This window comes from Vigna unguiculata, chromosome 3, assembly GCF_037176805.1.
Source record: "Vigna unguiculata cultivar grain cowpea cultivar isolate G323 ecotype 2 chromosome 3, ASM3717680v1, whole genome shotgun sequence".
Lineage (NCBI taxonomy): Eukaryota > Viridiplantae > Streptophyta > Magnoliopsida > Fabales > Fabaceae > Vigna > Vigna unguiculata.
This window is the reverse complement of record NC_140794.1, coordinates 3743428-3763907: the sequence shown is the minus strand read 5'-3', so window position 1 is coordinate 3763907 and position 20480 is coordinate 3743428. Positions and strand designations below refer to the sequence as shown.

General features: G+C 31.7%; 2 protein-coding genes across 4 annotated transcripts; one reads left to right on the top strand and one right to left on the bottom strand.

Moving 5' to 3' along the window:
• The first annotated feature begins 8971 nt into the window (after positions 1-8971).
• On the top strand, positions 8972-10669 carry LOC114175105 (elicitor-responsive protein 3-like). The gene is made up of 5 exons (XM_028059864.2): positions 8972-9092; positions 9213-9278; positions 9457-9583; positions 9742-9856; positions 10107-10669. The coding sequence occupies exons 1-5, from the start codon at positions 9026-9028 to the stop codon at positions 10170-10172; spliced, it is 441 nt and encodes a 146-aa protein (XP_027915665.1). The 5' UTR covers positions 8972-9025; the 3' UTR covers positions 10173-10669.
• Positions 10670-11099: 430 nt separating this feature from the next.
• LOC114179489 (uncharacterized) lies at positions 11100-18324 on the bottom strand. Of its 3 annotated transcripts, XM_028065844.2 has the most exons (9): positions 18089-18241; positions 17915-17966; positions 17165-17470; positions 16960-17061; positions 15854-16327; positions 15104-15199; positions 14743-14877; positions 14344-14407; positions 11100-14220 (listed from the first exon to the last, which is right to left on the bottom strand). In XM_028065844.2, exons 3-9 carry the CDS (start codon positions 17243-17245, stop codon positions 11387-11389), a joined length of 3786 nt encoding a protein of 1261 aa, XP_027921645.1. In that variant the 5' UTR covers positions 17246-17470; positions 17915-17966; positions 18089-18241; the 3' UTR covers positions 11100-11386. The 3 variants fall into 3 exon arrangements, with proteins under 3 accessions (XP_027921645.1, XP_027921644.1, XP_027921646.1); XM_028065843.2 differs by lacking the exon at positions 17915-17966 and having other exon boundaries at positions 18089-18324; XM_028065845.2 differs by lacking the exon at positions 17915-17966 and having other exon boundaries at positions 11100-14109; positions 18089-18324.
• Positions 18325-20480: the final 2156 nt, after the last annotated feature.

Here is a 20480-nt window from a genome sequence, read left to right as displayed (position 1 = left end):
ATGAGATTTAGGAATGTTTACTTTACTTCCTTTCCCTTTCTTTCTAATCCGTTTAGATTTGTTACTTTCGCGCGCGCCCATTCCTTTTTTAATTAACTCATTAATTAATTAGTTAATTATTACCTAATAATCATTATCATTGATGTTGTGTGTTGTTTTTGTTTTCCTTTGTTTTGCGCGTGGGTCCCACGCGGGTTTGGATTGGTTCATCACGCAACGTTACTTCATGCGCGTGGCATTATCACCCAACCATTCCAGTGTCGATATATTTACTAGTCTCATCCTAATCTCTCACTCTTCTATTCTGGTAAGATCAGGGTCGTTGTTGTGTTTACTGTGTATCCCATACTTTATTACTCAATAATTTATTTGTAAGATTAGTGATTAGTATTGTCTTATAAATGTGTTTATTACTTAACAAATAAAATCTTAATATGTATTTTTTCAAAATTCATTATTAATTTTAGTCAGAAATATATATTGGTTTTTGATTAGTCTACATTAAAATAGCCATTATTATTTTTATAGTAAAAATTTAAATCACTTCTTAAATTTCATTATTAATTTGGTCAAGATAATTGATAACTAGTTCTACTAAAAAATAATTGGTTATTAATTTTGGTATAATATAATTAATGACACTGTTATACATTTCTTTTATCTAACAAACATTATAATAAAAATGCAATATATGAAAATATGATATGCATTATGATTGATAGTGTGAGTTGGTAATCAATTTGACTGTCATTGATATTCAGTTATTTCAGTACTACATGTGGTTATGTTCTCTGTACGTAAGTATGGGTTCTACGTGCCGACGGTTCCGTATTTCAGGTTTTTTTATTAAAAAATCCATTAATATAAAAATTAAATTTACATTTGTTTTCTTTCACTAATTAATTTAGATCAGTTTTTACTGTATTCATTTCTATAAAAATATAAAACATTTTTAAGTAAAAATTGGTTGGAAACAAAGATTTATTGATATTTGATGTTTCACGTTAAAAATGACATTTTGAAAAAATTTAGAAAATAAATTAGTTCGAATTTGTACATCGAAATATGGTCTTATGGTCTTATAATTACTGTAATATTTAGAATTATATTGATGTCATGTTGTGTAAATATAATATTTAAGATCGGATGTCCAAAATATTTTTTTTCAATTTTCTTTAAGGGTGACATGATGAGTAACTTTTATTATAAATTTATTAATGTTTTTCTCGGTTGATCATTTATTAATGAGTTCAAGAAAAGTCTTGATCAAAGTGCGCACATGATAGCGTGCATAATGATCAGGAACATCATTGGTTGTCATCGTAGATTGGTCTATAAACTATCATATACTTCTGATTCTTTCAAATGACCTGTTTAAGATATATCGACGAGACTATCACTAGCTTACGATCGACAAACCGTGTCGCAAACATGGTGCAATAGTATCATTCCAAGACTTATCTTTTGGGTGTGGTGGAAAAAATCCAACAATCTATTCTTGTGTCTCTAGAGATGATAATGACTTGTGTACATAGGACTTGACATGTGTTTTTGGGTCTGAGTCCATCGTAGTTGTCAATATTGATGATAACTCGCTTTGGGATTCGTGCTCTTTCTATATCCAAGTGAAGGGACGAAGACCTTTGATCGGACCATGCATATTGCATTCAACTCAGCTCGTTGGACAACACAAAAGGAGATATGATAATCACATACCTTAGACTCACCCTCGTGAGTTAGTGACGTCTTCTTATTAAAGTCGTACTAAATACCTCTGTTCTCGGTTCTAGGTTGTACTCGGTACTCACATTCAATCTTTGTGCATGAGTCACACCGCTTACAATTGATCTCTCTTTATTCACAGGTTGTATGGCGACTTTCATAAATTCGCTCCCATTATTTGGGTGAGGGAGACCTCCTATGTGAATGAGCAGTTTTAGATTTTGTCCTTTCACTTGTGGGGAGAAGTTTGTTTGCTATGATTTGTATTATCCTCTTTTCATGATTACAAGGTACAAGTTATTCTAGATTCAACCACTCGCACCAAATGTGGGGATCGACCTTTGATCTTAGATTGCGGAACAAAATGGTCTCTATCCAAGTTGTCCAACTTTGAATTCAAAGTCTGCAATTCATGTTGATGGGTGCACAGTGTTCCAAGTGGCTTTAAGATCTTGATCGAACTTTTGGTGCATCTCCTATTGGCAATTTTCCTCACTTTTGCTAAGGCTTGTTTCCATTTGGGTCTTGATTATGTTGATGGCTTGGGGATCCATGTTAGGTATTGAAGAGGTTGATAGTTGGGTTTGACTATGTGTAACACCATATAATTGTGGATATGGGGAAGTTTTTCCACCGGGTCCCATGGTGGACACTAAATATTCTTACCGAGTTTGGTTGAGCAGACTTCAAGGTAGACTGACCAGATTGTTGATGTGTGAATGTACTTCAAATCCCAAAAAGGGGAAGTTCACCTGTAAAGACTCTACTCGCTTAAGTTAATAAAAGTTATATGAATAATGATTTTTAATAAAAGTTATAACAAGTTAGGTTATACTCATGTTATGTAGATACGTATTTATAGCTCTTTTAAGTCCATGGATATTAAGTGTATATCAATGTATGTATATTAATAAATTATGTTTTTATTTGTAAATTATATATTACTTCAAATCTTATATTTATCTTATTTTAAGGTGGTTAAATATATATTTGAATATCTAAATCCTTGGTTATTAGCTCTATTATGGCCCGGTAAACATACATAATCATAATAACAATGAACCAAATAGGTACATGTATGGTTAAAATATAAAGAATTAAATATTTGTTTTATGTCCCTTAAATTTTACAAAAAAAAAAAAAAGAATTAGTTTATCTTCTAAATTTTGAGTCAATTCAATATCATAACTTCATAAATAAGTGGATTTAATCCTCAAAATAAACATCGTTAAATTGTGTTTAGTTGTGTAATGGCATTCCACAATAAATTATGATATTTGGAGACATCATTATATATGTGTCACTTTTTTTTAATGAATTAAATGAAAAAAAAATTGAAAACGTGAACCATCATAATTTCTTATATTCAATTAAAGACACCCTCAACGAATTCAAAATACTCCATCTTTAATCACAATGACAGTCCATTTTCAATCAATCACAATTTTAACCATCACTTCTTCCTCTTATATGGGGACACCATCACCCATCCTCCATCTCATTATAATTGATCCCTTCACCATCAACCAGGACTAGGGATGGCAATTAAGACCTGGTCCGTAGGCCCACACCAAATACGCGGGGCGAACCAAGAAGTTGAACCTGTAAGTCCGTTACAATCCGGCCCGCAAGTCTGCATAAAAAAAATTTACATTTGTGTATATTAGTTACTTTTTTATGGACTCTTGCATTAATGTTCCAAATTCTTGTATAACTGGAAAAAACAAGTATTATGTATTATGTATTTTTTAATGTATTAAAATTTAAAGAACACATTGTGTATGTCATAGTATGAATATGAATATGATGAAAATATTGAATTATCAATTTATCACCCAACTCCACAAAGTCTTTACTTAATTTTGTGAACTTCTTAAAATTTTTCAATTTTTAAATATTGAAAGTTTTATCATAAAAATTAAAAAAATAGCAAACCAACCCGCAGGTCAGACCTAAATGGGCCGAGCAGACCCGCATTGCCAGCCCTAACTAGAACCATATTCGTTCACAAACATCAACCATCTTCCACGCACAACAAAACTTCCATCTTTATTTCCAAAAATGATAATAGAACAAAAATAACACCACCAAGTCCACATTAATTTACAATTATTTGAGCATTCGATGCTTCTAACATTTGTTTATCATTTTCCCCTTCCCTTTCGAGCTCTCGATTTAAATTAACAATCAATCAAATAATTATAAAACTAAAACTGATTAAAAAGAGGAAAAGAGACGGGGTTGAATGACAGTGGGGAAAGAGAGTAGTCATATATGATTTGTTGATAAATATTATGATAAGAAATGCAATTTAAACTTAATTCTATTATACGTAAAACCATTTATTCATATTATGACGAGTATGGTATGATACCTTATCATTGAAAGTTCTGTATTAGATAAGCAACCATAATCATAAATTGGTTGCGATATCGAAGACATTCATTTATGAAGTGCATCACTCTGGCTATCTTCCATAGTGGTTGTGCCGTGAACGCAAGCCTCTCTCACCGGAGAAAAACAAGTTAGATAAGATAAGCAACTATGTTTGTCTTCATGCTCAATGCTTCAAAATTCAGAATGGAATAATAATAATAATAATAATAATAATAATAATAATAATAATAATAATAATAATAGTTCCAATAGTTGATTGTGATAATGATTAGTGAAATGAGAATAGCGATGGTAAGAAACTCCAAATTCTTCATTTCCAAGAATCGAGTAAAAACATTCCAAATTTATAGAAAATTTATTCCCTTAACTGTTTAATATCTAATATGTATTTTAATTCTTTGATCGTGATTTAAAATTCATATTATATCATGTAAAAAAATTATTGTGTAAAAGCTTTTATCAATTTTCTTATTATCAATTTATATCATTTATCATTTACATAATCAATGAAGTTAAAATATTTTGTTTTATAGTAATGAGTTTTAATATTCAATACTACATAGCTATGCCTCTTGATCATCTCAGCAGAATATCTCTTTTCAAGACATTGAACAAATTTTACTATATCTCACAATGAACACCAAGATGTATTAACCAAAATTTATAAATAACTTTGACTATTCAAGCTAAAATATTCACTATTTCTTGTCCTTTTCTGTGGTTGGGGTCCTATTTATAAATAACGTACCTTCTTAATCATGACTTAAAAAATATACTACCCATCTTGTTCTAGCAAAGGTTTAAAGTATTTCTATTTTAAAGTTACCATTTAAACTCAATCTAAATATGAATCTATGTCTTGTGTACAATGATCAAGTATTTTCAATAAAATACACTAATTAAGTTTAATTATGTTCCTCAATATGGGTTGGAAGATTCTTAAAGATATACCATTCTTCAACCTAAAACATGATGCATAATAAAGAGAAGTTAAAGTAATCAATTTTTAATACCTTTAGTATGGATAACCACATCATGTGAAAATGAGAGTACAAATTAATTCTTTAAGAAATAACAGGTGATTACATTAATACTATTTTATGATTTTTTTTTAATTTATGGTACAATAAAATAAGAATATTTAAATTTATTGTCCATTATCTCCATATTAGGATTAGCTATTCAAAAGGTTTTTAGGTCAAACTTTTTTATTTAGTGTAGTGATTTATCCTACTAAAGAGTAGAATAATTTATATGCATATAGGCTTTTTAGAAAGAAAAAAACTTTATTATATGAGAAATGAGATCCATCCCTCGATATCAATAATAATATAATCCTCTAATCTTAGAGTTTGGAGAAAAAATAGTCATTATAATCAATCAAACGACAACTCAAATGTACAATTCTTATTTTTATTTAGAGTAAATTGGATTATTAAAAAAATGTTACGAAAATAAATCAAAGAATACTAATATATTTTACCAATTAAACACCTTTAAGAGAAGTGTTATAGTAGTATTACTTGTTGACCCATGCTTCAAAATAACCAAAATATAAATTTAACATGTTCAGAAAAAGAAATACTTAGTTAATATTTTTTTATTTGTTAAAAATATTAAAGATCACAATAAAACTCTAGTCACCTTTGGTGTAATTCAATGCCAAAAGACAAGTTCATTAAAACTTAAGAAAATAAGAAAGGTTTTTAAGGCCCAATTTGGTGTATCGTCTCTTGTGAGTGAACTTGTCTTTCGGCACACGTTGGATTGAGATGTTGAGAGTGAAAGATGATGAGAAAATTAGTGATCATGAGATTGTGTGAATGAGAGAGAAGCGATTAGATTCGAGAGACAAAGCGCAATTTTACCATCTTCATACTCGTCGAGCTCCACTTTGACGGCGAGGAGTGGTTGCCGCTGCTACTCCGGGTAACCGCGACGCAAAGAAAGGAGGGGGAGGCGAGCAGCGTTGCCGCGACGTGAAGAAAGGAGGGGCACAGAAGCTAACACCACTAAGAGTGATAAGTGGCGGTGAAGGGATTGCACCTAAACAAGGGTTGAACCTCAAAGCCTCGATCAAATCCGTTTCACAAAATTGAGAAACGGATCTCAAGATTTGTTTTAGCTTTTTTTTTTTTCATTTTTTCTTGAAACGGATGTCGCAAATCCGTTTCACAAAAATCAGAAATGGATTTCAACTTCCATTTCGTTGTTTTTTTTAATGAGTGTGTTTTCTTCTGAAACGGATGTTGCAATTCGTTTAAGAGAAGTGTAAAACGGATCTCGAGATTTGTTTCATCAAATTTTTTTGAAAAATTTAATGAAACGAATTTCGAAATTCGTTTCACACTTCTCTGAAACGGATTGCAACATCCGTTTGGTAAAAAAAAACCATATAAAATAGAAACAGATGTTGAAATCCGTTTCAGAGAAGTGTGAAACGGATTTCGAAATCCGTTTCATTAAATTTTTCAAAAAAATTTGATGAAACAGACACTTCTCTGAAATGAATTGCAACATCCGTTTCAGTGAAAAACCCAGAAAATGACCACATCCATTTCGCAATTTATTGAACATCAGTAATCATAACCTAGAACGTGCAAAGAACGAGGAAATCTTTAAGAAATTTGAACCACATGTGGATGACCTGCAGAGTTTGGAGCACCTGAAGCAGGACCCAGTTCACACAGAACGAAACTAGGGACCACTACCACTGCAAAAACACTTTCAAATGAAAATGAAAGAGAGAAAGCTGGGATCACTGCTCTGAGAATAATAATGAGAACAGAGGAAGGAGAAGAAAGAAAACGGAGGAAGAAGAATGAGAACGGAGGAAGGAGAAATACATGAATTGGGGGTGCAGCACCGTAAATACCAGTCAGCCGCAGTAAATTTAGTTTAATTATCTCAACCACCGAAACAGGTGAAAAATTAATTAGGGTCAATTATATCATTTTTGAAGATACTGAAGAATCTTTGGGGGTGCAGGGAGAAGTCCCCTTTTTCTCATTAACACATTTTAATTATAGGATCGGGCCTAATTTGACCTATCATGCTTATAGCTATCCCAAAGATGATGCAAGCAGCACCTTCACTTGCAACGGTGGCACCAACTATAGGCTTCTCTTTTGCCCTTCATTTAACCTAACCCTCTTTTACCCACTCAATAACTTCAATGATCATTAATCATGCTGTGTCTTTTCTAAATTAAGCTTAACTCACTGTAATTATAGCGTAAATTACTTTTGAGTTGAGTTGTGAAATAATCACTGTAAAACAACAACCTCTTATTATGAGTTAATAAGTTTGTCTTGGAAACGTAAAATTATATGATATGCAACGTGAAATATTTTATCTTATTAATTTTCTCTTTGATTTAATTACTTATTTAGTTTATAGGTTTCTAGGTTTATTTAGTTAATATTTTAGTCTAAAAATATTAAGTTGATCTTCTAATTTTCTAAAGTCTCAAATTTGATTTCAATTTATAAAAATAGATGTAATTTGATTATGATTTTTAAAAAATTGATTTAATTTGATAAATTTCATTAAATTTTTTATATGAATAATGAATTTTTTGTAATTAAACCGACAAAACAAATAATTTTTATTAATAATTCCAATCTTGATGAAAAATTATTGATTAATTTTAAAAAATTTAACAAAAATGATTAAATTATATATATTTTTTTACAAATAAGAATAAAATTATATCAATTTACACAAATTCAGACTAATTTGAGATTAAAATAAATTTAGAGATCAACTTAACGTCTTTTAATGAAAAAGGAAACACATGAACAATAAAACCATCATTTTGTCATGTAGTTATTAATTTATGTTATATATGTGCGGTCTAAATAATTACACTTGGAAATTATTTGACGTGACTTTAAAATAAGTATTATTATAAAATTCAACAAACATATTAAATACGAGTACTTGCATGCTATCTAAATTTATTTTAGAAAATTAAATAATTCCTCTTCTTATTATTATTTTAATTTAAGATATTATTTTATTCATTCAAAAAATGTTTTTGAAATAAATAAACTTTATTCTCTCCATTGTCTCTCCCTTTCCCATCTACTTCTCTCGTCATATCATAACCTTGTCGCTCAACATATTTCATTTTCTATATTCATTAAATACTAGATATAAAGATAAAATGTGAGTTTGTTTTACAAAGTAAATAGTTTATAAAATAAAGATACTTTAGTTTTAATTCTTAAATTTAAGAGCTGTTATACCATATCAAAGTGTTTCAATATATTTCAAATGAGAAATTTTCTTATAAGATCTTAGTCTTAAGTCGAGAATCTTAACCATGACTTATATATTGAAAATAAACAATATGAAGATTTTTATTGATAAAAAAAAAATAAAGAGTATGTATTCATGAAAAGTATTTATTGAACACTAGTAAATTGGTTTTGAATTTGAAACTATGGTAATGTATTAAATGGTATACTTTTGTTTCCTAAATTTTGTAAAGCCGTACTTAATACTCATGGTTTTTTGAGAAAAAACAAATTTTATTAAAAAAATATAATTTAAAGTATAATTGTATCTTTTATTAGATTGACCAGATATTACCTTGTTTCTTAGGTTGCATTCTATTTATTTTCAATTCTTTAATTAATGCACTATGGTGTGGAATCTTGGCATCAATGATTTAATCATTTAAAAATATAAAAAAAGGTAAATGTTAGATATTGGAAACAAAATATTAGAAAAAAAGAAGAGTAAAAATAGTTATGGCTTAGATTTACCTTCAAACCGGTGATTGTGTTGTTTCACTCCTCTGAAACTACCATGAAATATAAAAACCAATTGTGCCTCTCTTTAACAGCTTTCTCTCAAAGCTCTTTCAGATTCTCCAATTTCCCATTATCCTTCATTCAAGATGCCTCAGGGAACCCTTGAAGTTTTTCTTGAATATGCCAAAGGCCTTGAAAACACAGATTTTCTCTGTAAGTTGTTATTTACACACACAAAGTTCAACATTCATAATCTGTCATTGATCTGATCTGAAATAAATTTGTAATTTGTTTTCTTTGATATTTTCAATCATGAACGATCTGATGGAGCAGCTGACATGGACCCTTATGTGATCCTCACATGTCGCACTCAAGAACAAAAAAGCAGTGTTCAATCAGGTACATATTAGTTATTTATAGTAAATAAGATACACTCAATATATCTTCATTTCTTTCTTGGAGATTCAACTTAAAAATTATTTATGCAGTTAGAAAAAGTTTACGAATTTACCTGTAATCAACTCATTTTTTAGATGTTTATTGTTTTGTATTATATATAATCAACTTGTGAATGCAGGTAAAGGAAGTAATCCAAAGTGGAATGAAAATTTCGTATTCAACGTTTCCGAAGGCGTTAACGAACTCAGGTTAAAGATCATGGACAGTGATGCCATGTCTGCAGATGATCTCGTGGGAGAAGTTACGTGAGTCTTTTCTCCCTGATTTTTGACTCAGCATAAAAAATTAAATCATGCAAAAAAAATAAAATAAAAACTTTATTATTGTTTTAATTTAAGTTTTTTAGAGATAAGTATTTCTAAATAGACTTATTTGAATTGAATTATATGTGTATGTATTATAGCATTACGTTGGATGCATTGTTCAACGAAGGGAGTATTCCACCAACTTCATACAATGTTGTGAAGAATGACAGTTTTTGTGGGGAGATTAGAGTTGGCCTCACTTTTAAGCGTCAGGTATTAATTTTTCATTAAAATATTTATAATTGAAAGTTATATACTAGAAACAATGAAATTATAGTAGTTTATATTACCTGATAATTGTTACATCATTTAATTATATTTTTATCATATAGACCATGTTCAAAATGTATATTGATTTTAAAATTCTTTAATGTCATTGAGATGGGTGCATAAGATTGATGTTAAGTAGACTCTTGAAATATATGAAATTCACTACGTTTCATCCTTGGGTTTGTTAATGAAGGAACGAAGGGAACGCAGCATAGAGGAAGATTTTGGGGGATGGAAGGAGTCTAGTTGCACATACTAAATGTATTTATTGAACTTCTGATTCTTTGAGTACTATTTATTATGTGAGGAGACATTAGCATTAAGAAGAGATAAAGTCATGTCAAAGATATACTGTAAGAAAAAAGTAGAAGCTCATGTTAAACATTGAATAATAAGTTTTGCTTAGTATCATGAATCATATACATGACAAGAATCATTATCTGACCAATTGTATGATGATCAATGTAGTTGGAATTTTGAGGAAGAAAGCTTAAATTTTGGTTCCATCAGGGTATACTCATCATTGTTGTTGTTGTGTTACATTTAAATCTCATGGAAAGGGGAAAGATAACTCCTACTAAAGAAATTGAAGTAAGAGGATATAAGAGTAATTTGCTAATTAGGATGAGTGAAAAAAAATATATATTGTGCAAAATCCTTAAGTTAACTTATCATAATCGTAGCAGCACAGATTTAAACAATACAAACCCGATTTCGAGTTTACTACGACTACTAAAAGAACTTAGCCAAAAAGAATTAACACGTAAAATTCTCTTTTCTACAAATTATTTTGTAAAACATGAAGAACAAATTAGGTATAAAAATGGGGGCATTTATTTAATCACTGCTTTGTATCAAACGCCCACATTTTGTTGTTGATGATAACACTGAATCAATTGGAAAAAAGCAGACAATAGTTCCAAATCCCACTTCCTAAAAAATATTTGAAAGAGGGTACAATCGTTTCTTTATAATTCGAACCAGAGTCACTTCAATAAGAGACCACAAGTCGCTTCCACAAGTTGTGTTACCCAATATTGGTGTTTCCATGGCAGTTTGGTTATGAGCTCGTATAATATTTTCTTCAAAATCAAGAAACTAAACAAAAAGAATCTCAAAAACACCAACTTAAACACGAAATTGTTAGCATATGCCTTTTATAGCATTTTCTGATGGCGAAAGAAAATAAGAAATACTACTAATTAAACCAATTAATAACTTCACATACAGAGTACAGCAATTAGATAGTGAGACAGCAACAGTTGGACTTGTGTACCTCCTTACTTTGCTCACCCAGATCTTCTCAACAACCAAGGCAAAAAACACTAACCGAGACCTTATGTTCACAATGTATTTACAAATGTGACGGGGAAAATAAAAGGATACTTAATGTCGAACATTTTGCAGTCTACAAAAGTATAACTAAATACCAACAGTAGTTATCCTGGAGGTAGCAACAAACATCTAACTAGCTTACCTTCTTTGAAAATTATTGTTGCACTGAGAAAAGTGTGTTTGAGGATCAACTCCCGCGAAACCTTGAAGACTTGTTTTCTCCAAGGGTAGGAATGAAGAGCTTACTGATGACTGCTGCCCTGGCATGGACTTAACCCCTGTATCATGGAAAAACGAGAAATCGCTTTGTGAAAAGCTAGATGATCTGAAATCTGGCAACAATGAGACACCATCCCTCCGTTCATGATAGTTAGCAGGTTCCGGGAAACATCCTTGGAGTGTTAAATTTTCCTCTACTGGTAGCACGCCTGTAAGAGTCTTAAATGCAAATTCTAAGCATGGGTCTGACCAAGAATTCATAAACGGAGCACAATACTGTAACTCGGAATTGTCATGGTTTACAGCTCCAGTTTCAATTAATTGTTGCTCCGTTGTAACAATTCCACCTTCGACAGGCTGTCCATTTTGCTTTAATGGCTCTTCATGTGCTAGTGTGTTTATATTCCAAGAATGATGCAAAGGTTGTGTTATGTTTCCAGTGAGACTGGGTTCCCCATCCAAATTCTTAAGTATGTTGTCTTGATCAAGATAAGATTCCCTAGTTGTTAAGTTAGGAGCATTTTCATAAGAGATGGAGCCGGTCCTCAACTCAGGTTGAATAACCATATTAAGCTCCTTATTGTGCGAGGGTTGGTTCGAGTTATCATGAGCTTCTTGATTAATGTCTGTCACCACACTTCGATGCACTTGCTTATATGGCGGATTATCAAAGCCAGGAGGCAAAGCAGGCATTATGTCTCCACCAGCATCAAGTGGAAAAGCACCGGTGAGTGTCTTGATGGCAAATTCTAGGCATGGATCTGACCAAGAGTCCTCAAACGGTAAGGGGAGCTTTGGCTCTGATCTGACATCACCAACATTTTCAGCTTCAACTTTCTTCAATTGTTCCTTGTGATCGGTTTGGGCATCATATGAGTTCTCACTCCGTTTTAATGATTCTCCAAGTACTTCTGTTTTCAAACTGTCAGAAGCTTGAAGAAGAGTAGGCTTGGTTTCTTCCCCAGCGTTGTGATGATCAGACACTCCATTAGTTAGAGTATCAGTGGCAGTTGGTTCTTCTCTGCATGATTTTCTAGTGGAATATTCAAGAGCTCTTTCAGCAGGCGGTAACTCGGGTTCCATGCCAGCAAGTCGCTTTGATAATCGCACAGGTATTTTGAGCTCTTTCGTTCTCTTGGGTTTATTAGAACGTACCTGGGATTTTCTATACCTGCTTCCTGTAACACTGTCAATCAAAGACTTTTGAATATCAGTTTCAGGTCCTGTAGAGGTGCTTCTTGCCGATTCCATTTCAATCACCGTCTTTTGATCATTTTCAGGGATTGTAGTGGAGCTACTTCCCTTAACACTGTCAATCAAAGTTTTTTGAAGATGAGAGTCAGGAATTGTAGTGGCACTTCTGGCCATAGTGCTTTGAATATCAGGTTCAGGAACTGCAGTGGGGCTCCTTCCCGTACCATTGTCAACTGAAGCTTTTTGAATATCAGTATCAGGGACTGCAGTGGTGCTAATTGCCGTACCATTGTCAACTGAGGCTTTTTGAATATCAGTATCAGGGACTGCAGTGGTGCCACTTCCCGTACCATTGTCAATTGAAGCTTTTTGAATATCAGTATCAGGAACTGCAGTGGTGCTCCTTTCCGTACCATTGTCAACTGAAGCTTTTCGAATATCAGTTTCAGGGACTTCAGTGGTGCTCCTTCCCATACCATTGTCAACTGAAGCTTTTTGAATATCAGTTTCAGGGGCTGCAGTGGTGTCCCTTAAAACATTACCAACTGAAGTGTTTTGAACATCAGTTCCAGGGATTGCAGTGGCACTTCTTCCAGTAACATTGTCAAACAAAGGTTTTTGAATATCAGTTTCGGCAACAGTACTGGGTATATTATCAGCTGGTGGTAACACACCAGTGAGGGCATTGATTGCATATTCCAAGCTTGGGTCGGACCATGAATAGTGATATGCAAAGGACAGCTGAGGTTCTGTTTTCTCATCATTCATCTCTTCTTTTCCACTTTTCTTCAGACGAGGTGCTGACTTTTTCCTTTTATTTGCTGACTTGCCATTTATTGGGGCTTGATCAGCAACCATTGTCACTGGCCCACACTCACTTTGCTGCAATTCCACTTTGGAGTTCATTGACTCATGCTCAATAGCAGCTAATCGTTTTGAAGCCCGACGAGGAAGGTGGTGCTCTTTCTTTTTACCTGATTTGTTTGAGCTGATTTGAATTTCTGGCTTATTGTCTTCTATTTTATCTGTTTCTTGCTCATGTGGTTGTTCTTTAGGAGCTGATTGGTCCACAGAAATATCAACATCTAGAGTGTTTCTACTTTTCCTCAAGTTTCTTTTTGGAACCTGAAGAGTCTGTTCATTGATCACATTGTTTACCAACTGTACAGATTTACTTCCAGCAAGTCTCGGTGATGACCGCTGACTTACATTGAACTCCTTCCTGATTTTGGATATGCTTTGTTTACCGTGATTTTTCTCGTTACCATTCTCCGTTGCATTCACAGCACGCTCCTCCTCTTGCAAATCATCTCCAAAAAGTGCTTTTGCTGATTCCTTCAAGGATTCATTTTTCAAAAGTGCTGACCTACCTGGGTCAGATGATTTCTTCACTTCAGATGAGTTTGCAGCTCCATCTTCTGGTGAATGCATCTTTGCAATAGAATCACCTATGGGAACAGAAGCAACCTTCGTTTTAGTCGAAACATTTGCATTTTGCTTTTTCCTTGGGCTATTAGCACTAGGCCATTCTAAGCTGTTTTTATCAAGTATTTCTGTGGCTGCAGTAAAAAGTTAAAAATAGGCAGGAATGGGCATCGGGTGTGAATGGTATATTCTTCATCTCAAAGTTGATTGAACTTGCAGCAAAATTGAATATACTTTAGTCATACATAGTTTCTTACCTGCGGAAAGCTGTTGCGTGGGTGCAGACTGCTTCAGTTTCTGACGCTTGGCAGCAGGTGGTGACTAGATTGAAAAAAAAAAGTATATAAAATATTCTGTTAGAATTCTTAGATGCATACATAAAAAAAATAATGATTTTGACGCTATAAGATCGTTCTTTGTTAATCATTCAGAGTTTGGACTACTCATCATAAAGCATTCTACAATGCTATGCAAATCTTAATATATGGAAAATTCTTAACATGTTTGAATTTTCAGTGAGTCTCAAATCTGATGTGATTAAAAAATCCCCCAGATTTCAATCACTTACTAATAGCTTGGAGTAAGAACTAATGAATAATAAGAATACTCCGTAAAAGCAGCAATGATAAGATGGTAGTCATGCAAAAATATCTTACAGTTATGTTGTCTTCATCTTGGATTTGTCTTCTACTTGGCTTAAAGGCACATGACCGTATATCACCAGATTTAAGATACCTCTGTACATCCTTCTTAGAGCGGAATACATATCCACTCACTGGATCAATATAAAACTGTTGGAAGTGTAACCCAATTATAATTTATATAAGCATCAATTTTTGAAAAACTGTAAATGTAGCATGTTACTCAATAAACCAAACAACAGGTTTATTTGCAGCCCACTTCTCCAAATAGGAGTAGACAACAATCACTTGATTTGAAGGGAAAAAACGTAATACTACACAAAAATATATCTTATAATACGTAAAAAGAGATCCTTTTGGCTATTATTTTTCATACCGGATCTTTCCGAATGCCCTTGCCATTCTTCGTAGTCTTCAATTCTTTTACCCACCCAGGCGGTAAATCCTCCGGAATAGACTTCTCAATCATAACCTAAAATACCGAAATACATTGAAAATTAAACATTTACAATGTTACAAATATAAGTTATAGTTCATAAAAATATTCGATGGACTAATTAAAGGTCCCACCAAATAATCAATTGTATAAAAGCCAGACTATAACATTTTATTTGTAAACTTTCTATGCCTTTTGTTTGTAAAAGTGTAAATGTGTTAGCAGCAAACAACCCAATTAGACAAAAGTCGCAAAACATGAAATAATTTATTCAACCTGAAAGACAGAGACAAACTATGGTTCAACATTCTTGCTTTCCACAGTGTTCAACAAAAGAAACACAAAGCCAAATTGTTGAAGTAGAAGTGCAAATAAACAAATACATAAACATCAGGCAATAAGATGAGGCAGCCACTGAAGTTTCATGAATGGGTCCCTTTTCTTATGTGGGCAACATTATTTCATGGTTTAATCTTTGCGGTTGTATTTTCAAGTTAACTTTCATACCATGGTCCTTTTTACACAATAAATAATCAATAGTCCTGCCTTAGTGTGATTTTGGGTTCGTATGCCATAAATAATTCTAAATCATCAATCATATACGTATGATAATAAGAATCAATCTTCAATATAGCATTCATAATTCATTAATAACAAACAGAAAGGATTCAAGTAAAAAGTGATACAAACATCAATTGGAGAATTCATGTTATTGTAATTCTTCTCCTTCTTCGGAGTGCAACTGCTGTCCTTTGGAGAATCCATGTTAGTGCCTATCTTCTCCTTCTTGGACGTGCAACTGTTACCGTTGGGAGAATCCAAGTTACTCCCATTCTTCTCCTTCTTGGGAGCACAACTGTTGTTGTTTGGGAAATCCATATTATTGCCCTTCTCCTCCTCCTTGGGAGTACAACTGTTGTCATTTGGAAACTCCACGCTAGCACATTTTTTCTCCTTCTTGGAACTGCAGCTCTTGTTGTTTGGAGTCTGCATTTTACTGGATTTCTTCTCCTTGGAAGTGCAACTCTTGTCATTTGGAGTGTTTATCTTACTACATTTCTTCCCCTTCTTGGAAGTGCCACTGCTATCCTCTACAGTTTCGAGATATCGTAATACCTCTGGTTTGGAGAAGAATTTGTATCCTTTTGACGGTTCGATGTAACACTGAAACAAGAAAACATGTTTATAATGAGAGATAAGCAGCTTTAATAATGTAACACTATTGATGTTAATATGCCTGAAAGAAAATACCAGAGACAAAGCAAAAAAAAAACAAACATAAAATACCGCCAAAGAATACAGAATCACATGAACACATCAATTAAAGAGTATAGAATTTAGTCTTTAAGAATTATTATAATTATCATTGTAAAATTAATTTAGTGTGATCTTAAAAGAAGTTCCATAAAGTCCAGCTCATCAAATTTAGGACAACTGTCACAAGCCAGACAAATGGGGGAAAACAATAGTAATGTTGTAACCACCATACATTTAAGTCATGAGTGTTATTAAGAACAGAGTTTAACGATTTTCAAGTAAACTTCTGGTACACAAATCTCCAAAAAAATATTCATGATTCAAGGCCAGAAACTTAAGAACAGCTCAAGTTATGTACTAATAATGTCTACCATACATTAGTGGCAGCAGTAACTACATGACTAACATCAAGCCGACGTTTAAGGAACAACATTAAGTTGCTACATGAATAACGTAGAGTAAAGGAAACATAACAATCTAAATGAGGTCACTGACAATCTAAAACAGTAACATCCAAATTAAGAGAATCTATCTCCCACCTTGTATCCAGATCCCATGTGTACACCACTTTTACGGATTCTGACTTCCATGTTCCAGCCATCAGGTAACCATTCAGGATGTTCGTTAGCATTTTCTACACTCTGAAATTATCACAAATGAACTAAGTGAAAAGTGCTAAAGTTTGTTCACAATGTTGCGAAAGGAAAACTCCCAACATAAAAAATCTTAAAAGTTCATACCCACCTGCTGTTTAGAATTACAATTTGTGTTACTGTTAATCTGTGTTTTGGTTTCTTCAGACTTTTCAATATCAGGGCTTTCCATTTTCAGAACGTGAGTTATGTTACTAAAGATAAAACAAATCCACAGAAGCCCTCAAAGTTCTGTACATCTCCCTTATTCCGATAATCTGTTTCCACTGCCAAAAAACTTGCAGTCTGACTCATCTAACTTAGTCAAGTGGGAGAAGTAACATGCAACGCATATTAGGAATCACAACTTGCCCTCCAATGTAAACTAAGCTGTATTTTTTCCATCACCGCTGAACCCCTGAAACACAAAACAACTCTAATCATCATAAAGATACAACTTCAATAGACATGCATATGCTAAAATCAAGAATAACATCTGAACACTAAACTTCAATGGACATGCATATGTTAAAATCAAGAATAACATCTGAACACTAAACTTCAATGGACATGCATATGCTAAAATCAAGAATAACATCTGAACACTACACGATTCAACACTTCAACAACCCAGACAAAGAACAATGAGGGGTCAGAAGGAATTGCACTATCTCCATCCCCACAGAACTGAAGATCAAATTTCTCATACGAAGAGAAAAAAGGAAGCAAGAACATACTTTAACCAACCATAATCTTTGGTCCCTGGTTGGAAAACACAAAGGGGAAGTACAAAAAATATAATATAAATGAATCTAGACACAACAGATGCATTGATTTTAACTAAAACATCATCCAACCCCACCTCCTCGCCTCCGCGCCTCTTCCCCAACAAATCATTAACATACACCAGCAAACTAACAACAGAAATTAAAAGCATCAATTACTTGCACACAGCTGAAGCAAAAATTATGACAGTACATAAAGTAAAAATTAAGCTAAAAAAACAAAATTAGTTGTTGGATTAGGTAGTAATTACACTAAGAGAAAGAGGAATTGGTGGATCCGGCGATTTTTGCAAAGAGGGGATGTGAAATTTTGGGTTGTCCTAAGAGAGGCGAGGGTATGATATGAGAGGGTCTTCAGAGTTTTGAGGATTGCTTTTGATGCTTTTATTTGAGTCTGAGAATATTTAATCTGAGTCCACGAATCCGCCTCCCAACCCACGTGTTCTATTGAATGAAAGATTGAAATGCAACACACTTTTTGTTTCTCCCAAAAAATATTTTTATTTTACTTATATCAAATAAAGTTGGCTACCATAACACAGTGTGGGTTAGGTCAGTTACTCGTTCACTCACTCACGACATCATCGTTTTACTTGCACCTTGTCGTCGTTCTACTCTCATTTTTATTTTTCTTCTTCCTTTTAATCTCTTCTTCGAACATAAATAAATGATACTGTGTTTCTAGAAATACTTTAAAATCATAACAAAAGAATAAATTATTAGTTTATTGATCGAGTGATAAAAGGTAAGTAAAAAAAATATTTACATTAAATAAAAATAAATAAACCATACTGTATGTTTGTTTATTAATTTTTATAATAGTACATGAAATATAATTAATTCAACAATATAAAATATTCATGGCTTAATTTATATGAAATGAAATGGTGTAAATAATATAAAAGATTGAGGTAATAAGAGATCCATGTGGTTTGTAATAAATAAAACTTGTTGCATTTCTGTTAATTTGGAATAATACACAACCATTTTTTTCTTCTTTCACCTAAGGTAACTTTTTCAGTAATATTTACTCTCTTATACATCTTCTAGATATAAATAAATAAATATATTTACACTTTTTTTTCTTCTTATTATCAGTATTGTAGAAATGTTCAAATTCGATCATATATTTTAAAATTTGTGTTTTTTTCATACAAACAACGACAAAGCTAGTATTTTGTTAATCTTTGTAGTAAAATAATACTAGTACTTGATAAATTAAGCGAAAGAGAAAAAAAAATATTTATCTGATAAAAAGATTTATGAAACTATAGAAGATTAAAATTATCATTATTTAATTAAAGAGTATGGAAATCTAAACTGAATGTGTTTGTATCCTTTGTCTTTTATTCTTAGATAAAAACTTAACCTTATGGAGTCCAATTAATATTTTTGTCGTTAAATATTTTTGAAATAGTATATTGATTTTATATTATGAATTTTCACACAAAATAGCGTGAAGTTTTTATCTGATCGGATATCAATAATAGTACTTATTTCAAAACTTTGGATTAAATTATATAGTACTAAGTAAGTCCGTATAAAGAAAATAATGTAAATATCATCTCAATACAAGATTATTAAAAAAATACAGTGTATGCTGCATGCATACACGGCAAAATATTCATAACTGAATACAAAACATATTCCATTCAATAACTACGTCATAAAATGAATTTGTCTTATTATTTTTCATATTCATACATGTTCCGATTGGATAAAGTAGTTATTGATGAATTCTTTTTGAAAATTTTTTTTAATCAGGGTTTAGCCGAATTACTGTACGGTGGTGACAGACTCCATATCTGATATATTTTTAAAATTAATTAATTTAAACATAGTATATAAAGTATAAAAATACGTCTAATTATAAATTATTATATAAAGTATAATTTTTAGAAAAATATTAAATTAGAAATCACTGAACACCTAATCTCGTTAAATTAGTTAAATAAAAAAATGTTAAATAATTTAAAAAATGACTTAGTATGAATATTTAAGGACAAAATTGAAAATATAATGTGTATACCAAAATATTTTTTTTATATAAATTTATATAATAATACAGAAGTATAAATAGTATTATACTATTGATACTATTAATATTAATATAAATAGTTATTATACTAAGTATACTATTAATATAGATAATATAGATAGTGTATGGAATTTAAATCTTCACTCATTGATATGTAGGTTAAATTATGTGTTTGTTTTCTGTTTTTGTTGAAAAATAATAATTTGTTTTTTATTTGTATCAACTTTGTTTCTATTTTAAGAAATTCAATATAATTAAAATATTTTAGATATTACTAACAAGTTTAAATTGATATCACATGTTAGTTTATGAATTTTTTTATAAAATAAAAAATTTATTACATATCAAACTGATGTTATGTCAGTAACATTGTCACATGTCACTGTAACGTTATGTGTTATTGTTTTTGTCTCATTTTGGTCCTATATTTTGAATTTGTCTTAATTTAGTTCTATTTTTTTATATTGAACATTTTTATTCCTATCCAACATAAAATAAAATTTAATTTTTATATATATGTTATACAATTTTTGTATTAAATTTGATAATTATATTATATTTTGAACAAAATTAAGTTTGTTTAGATTTATATTTCACATTCAACT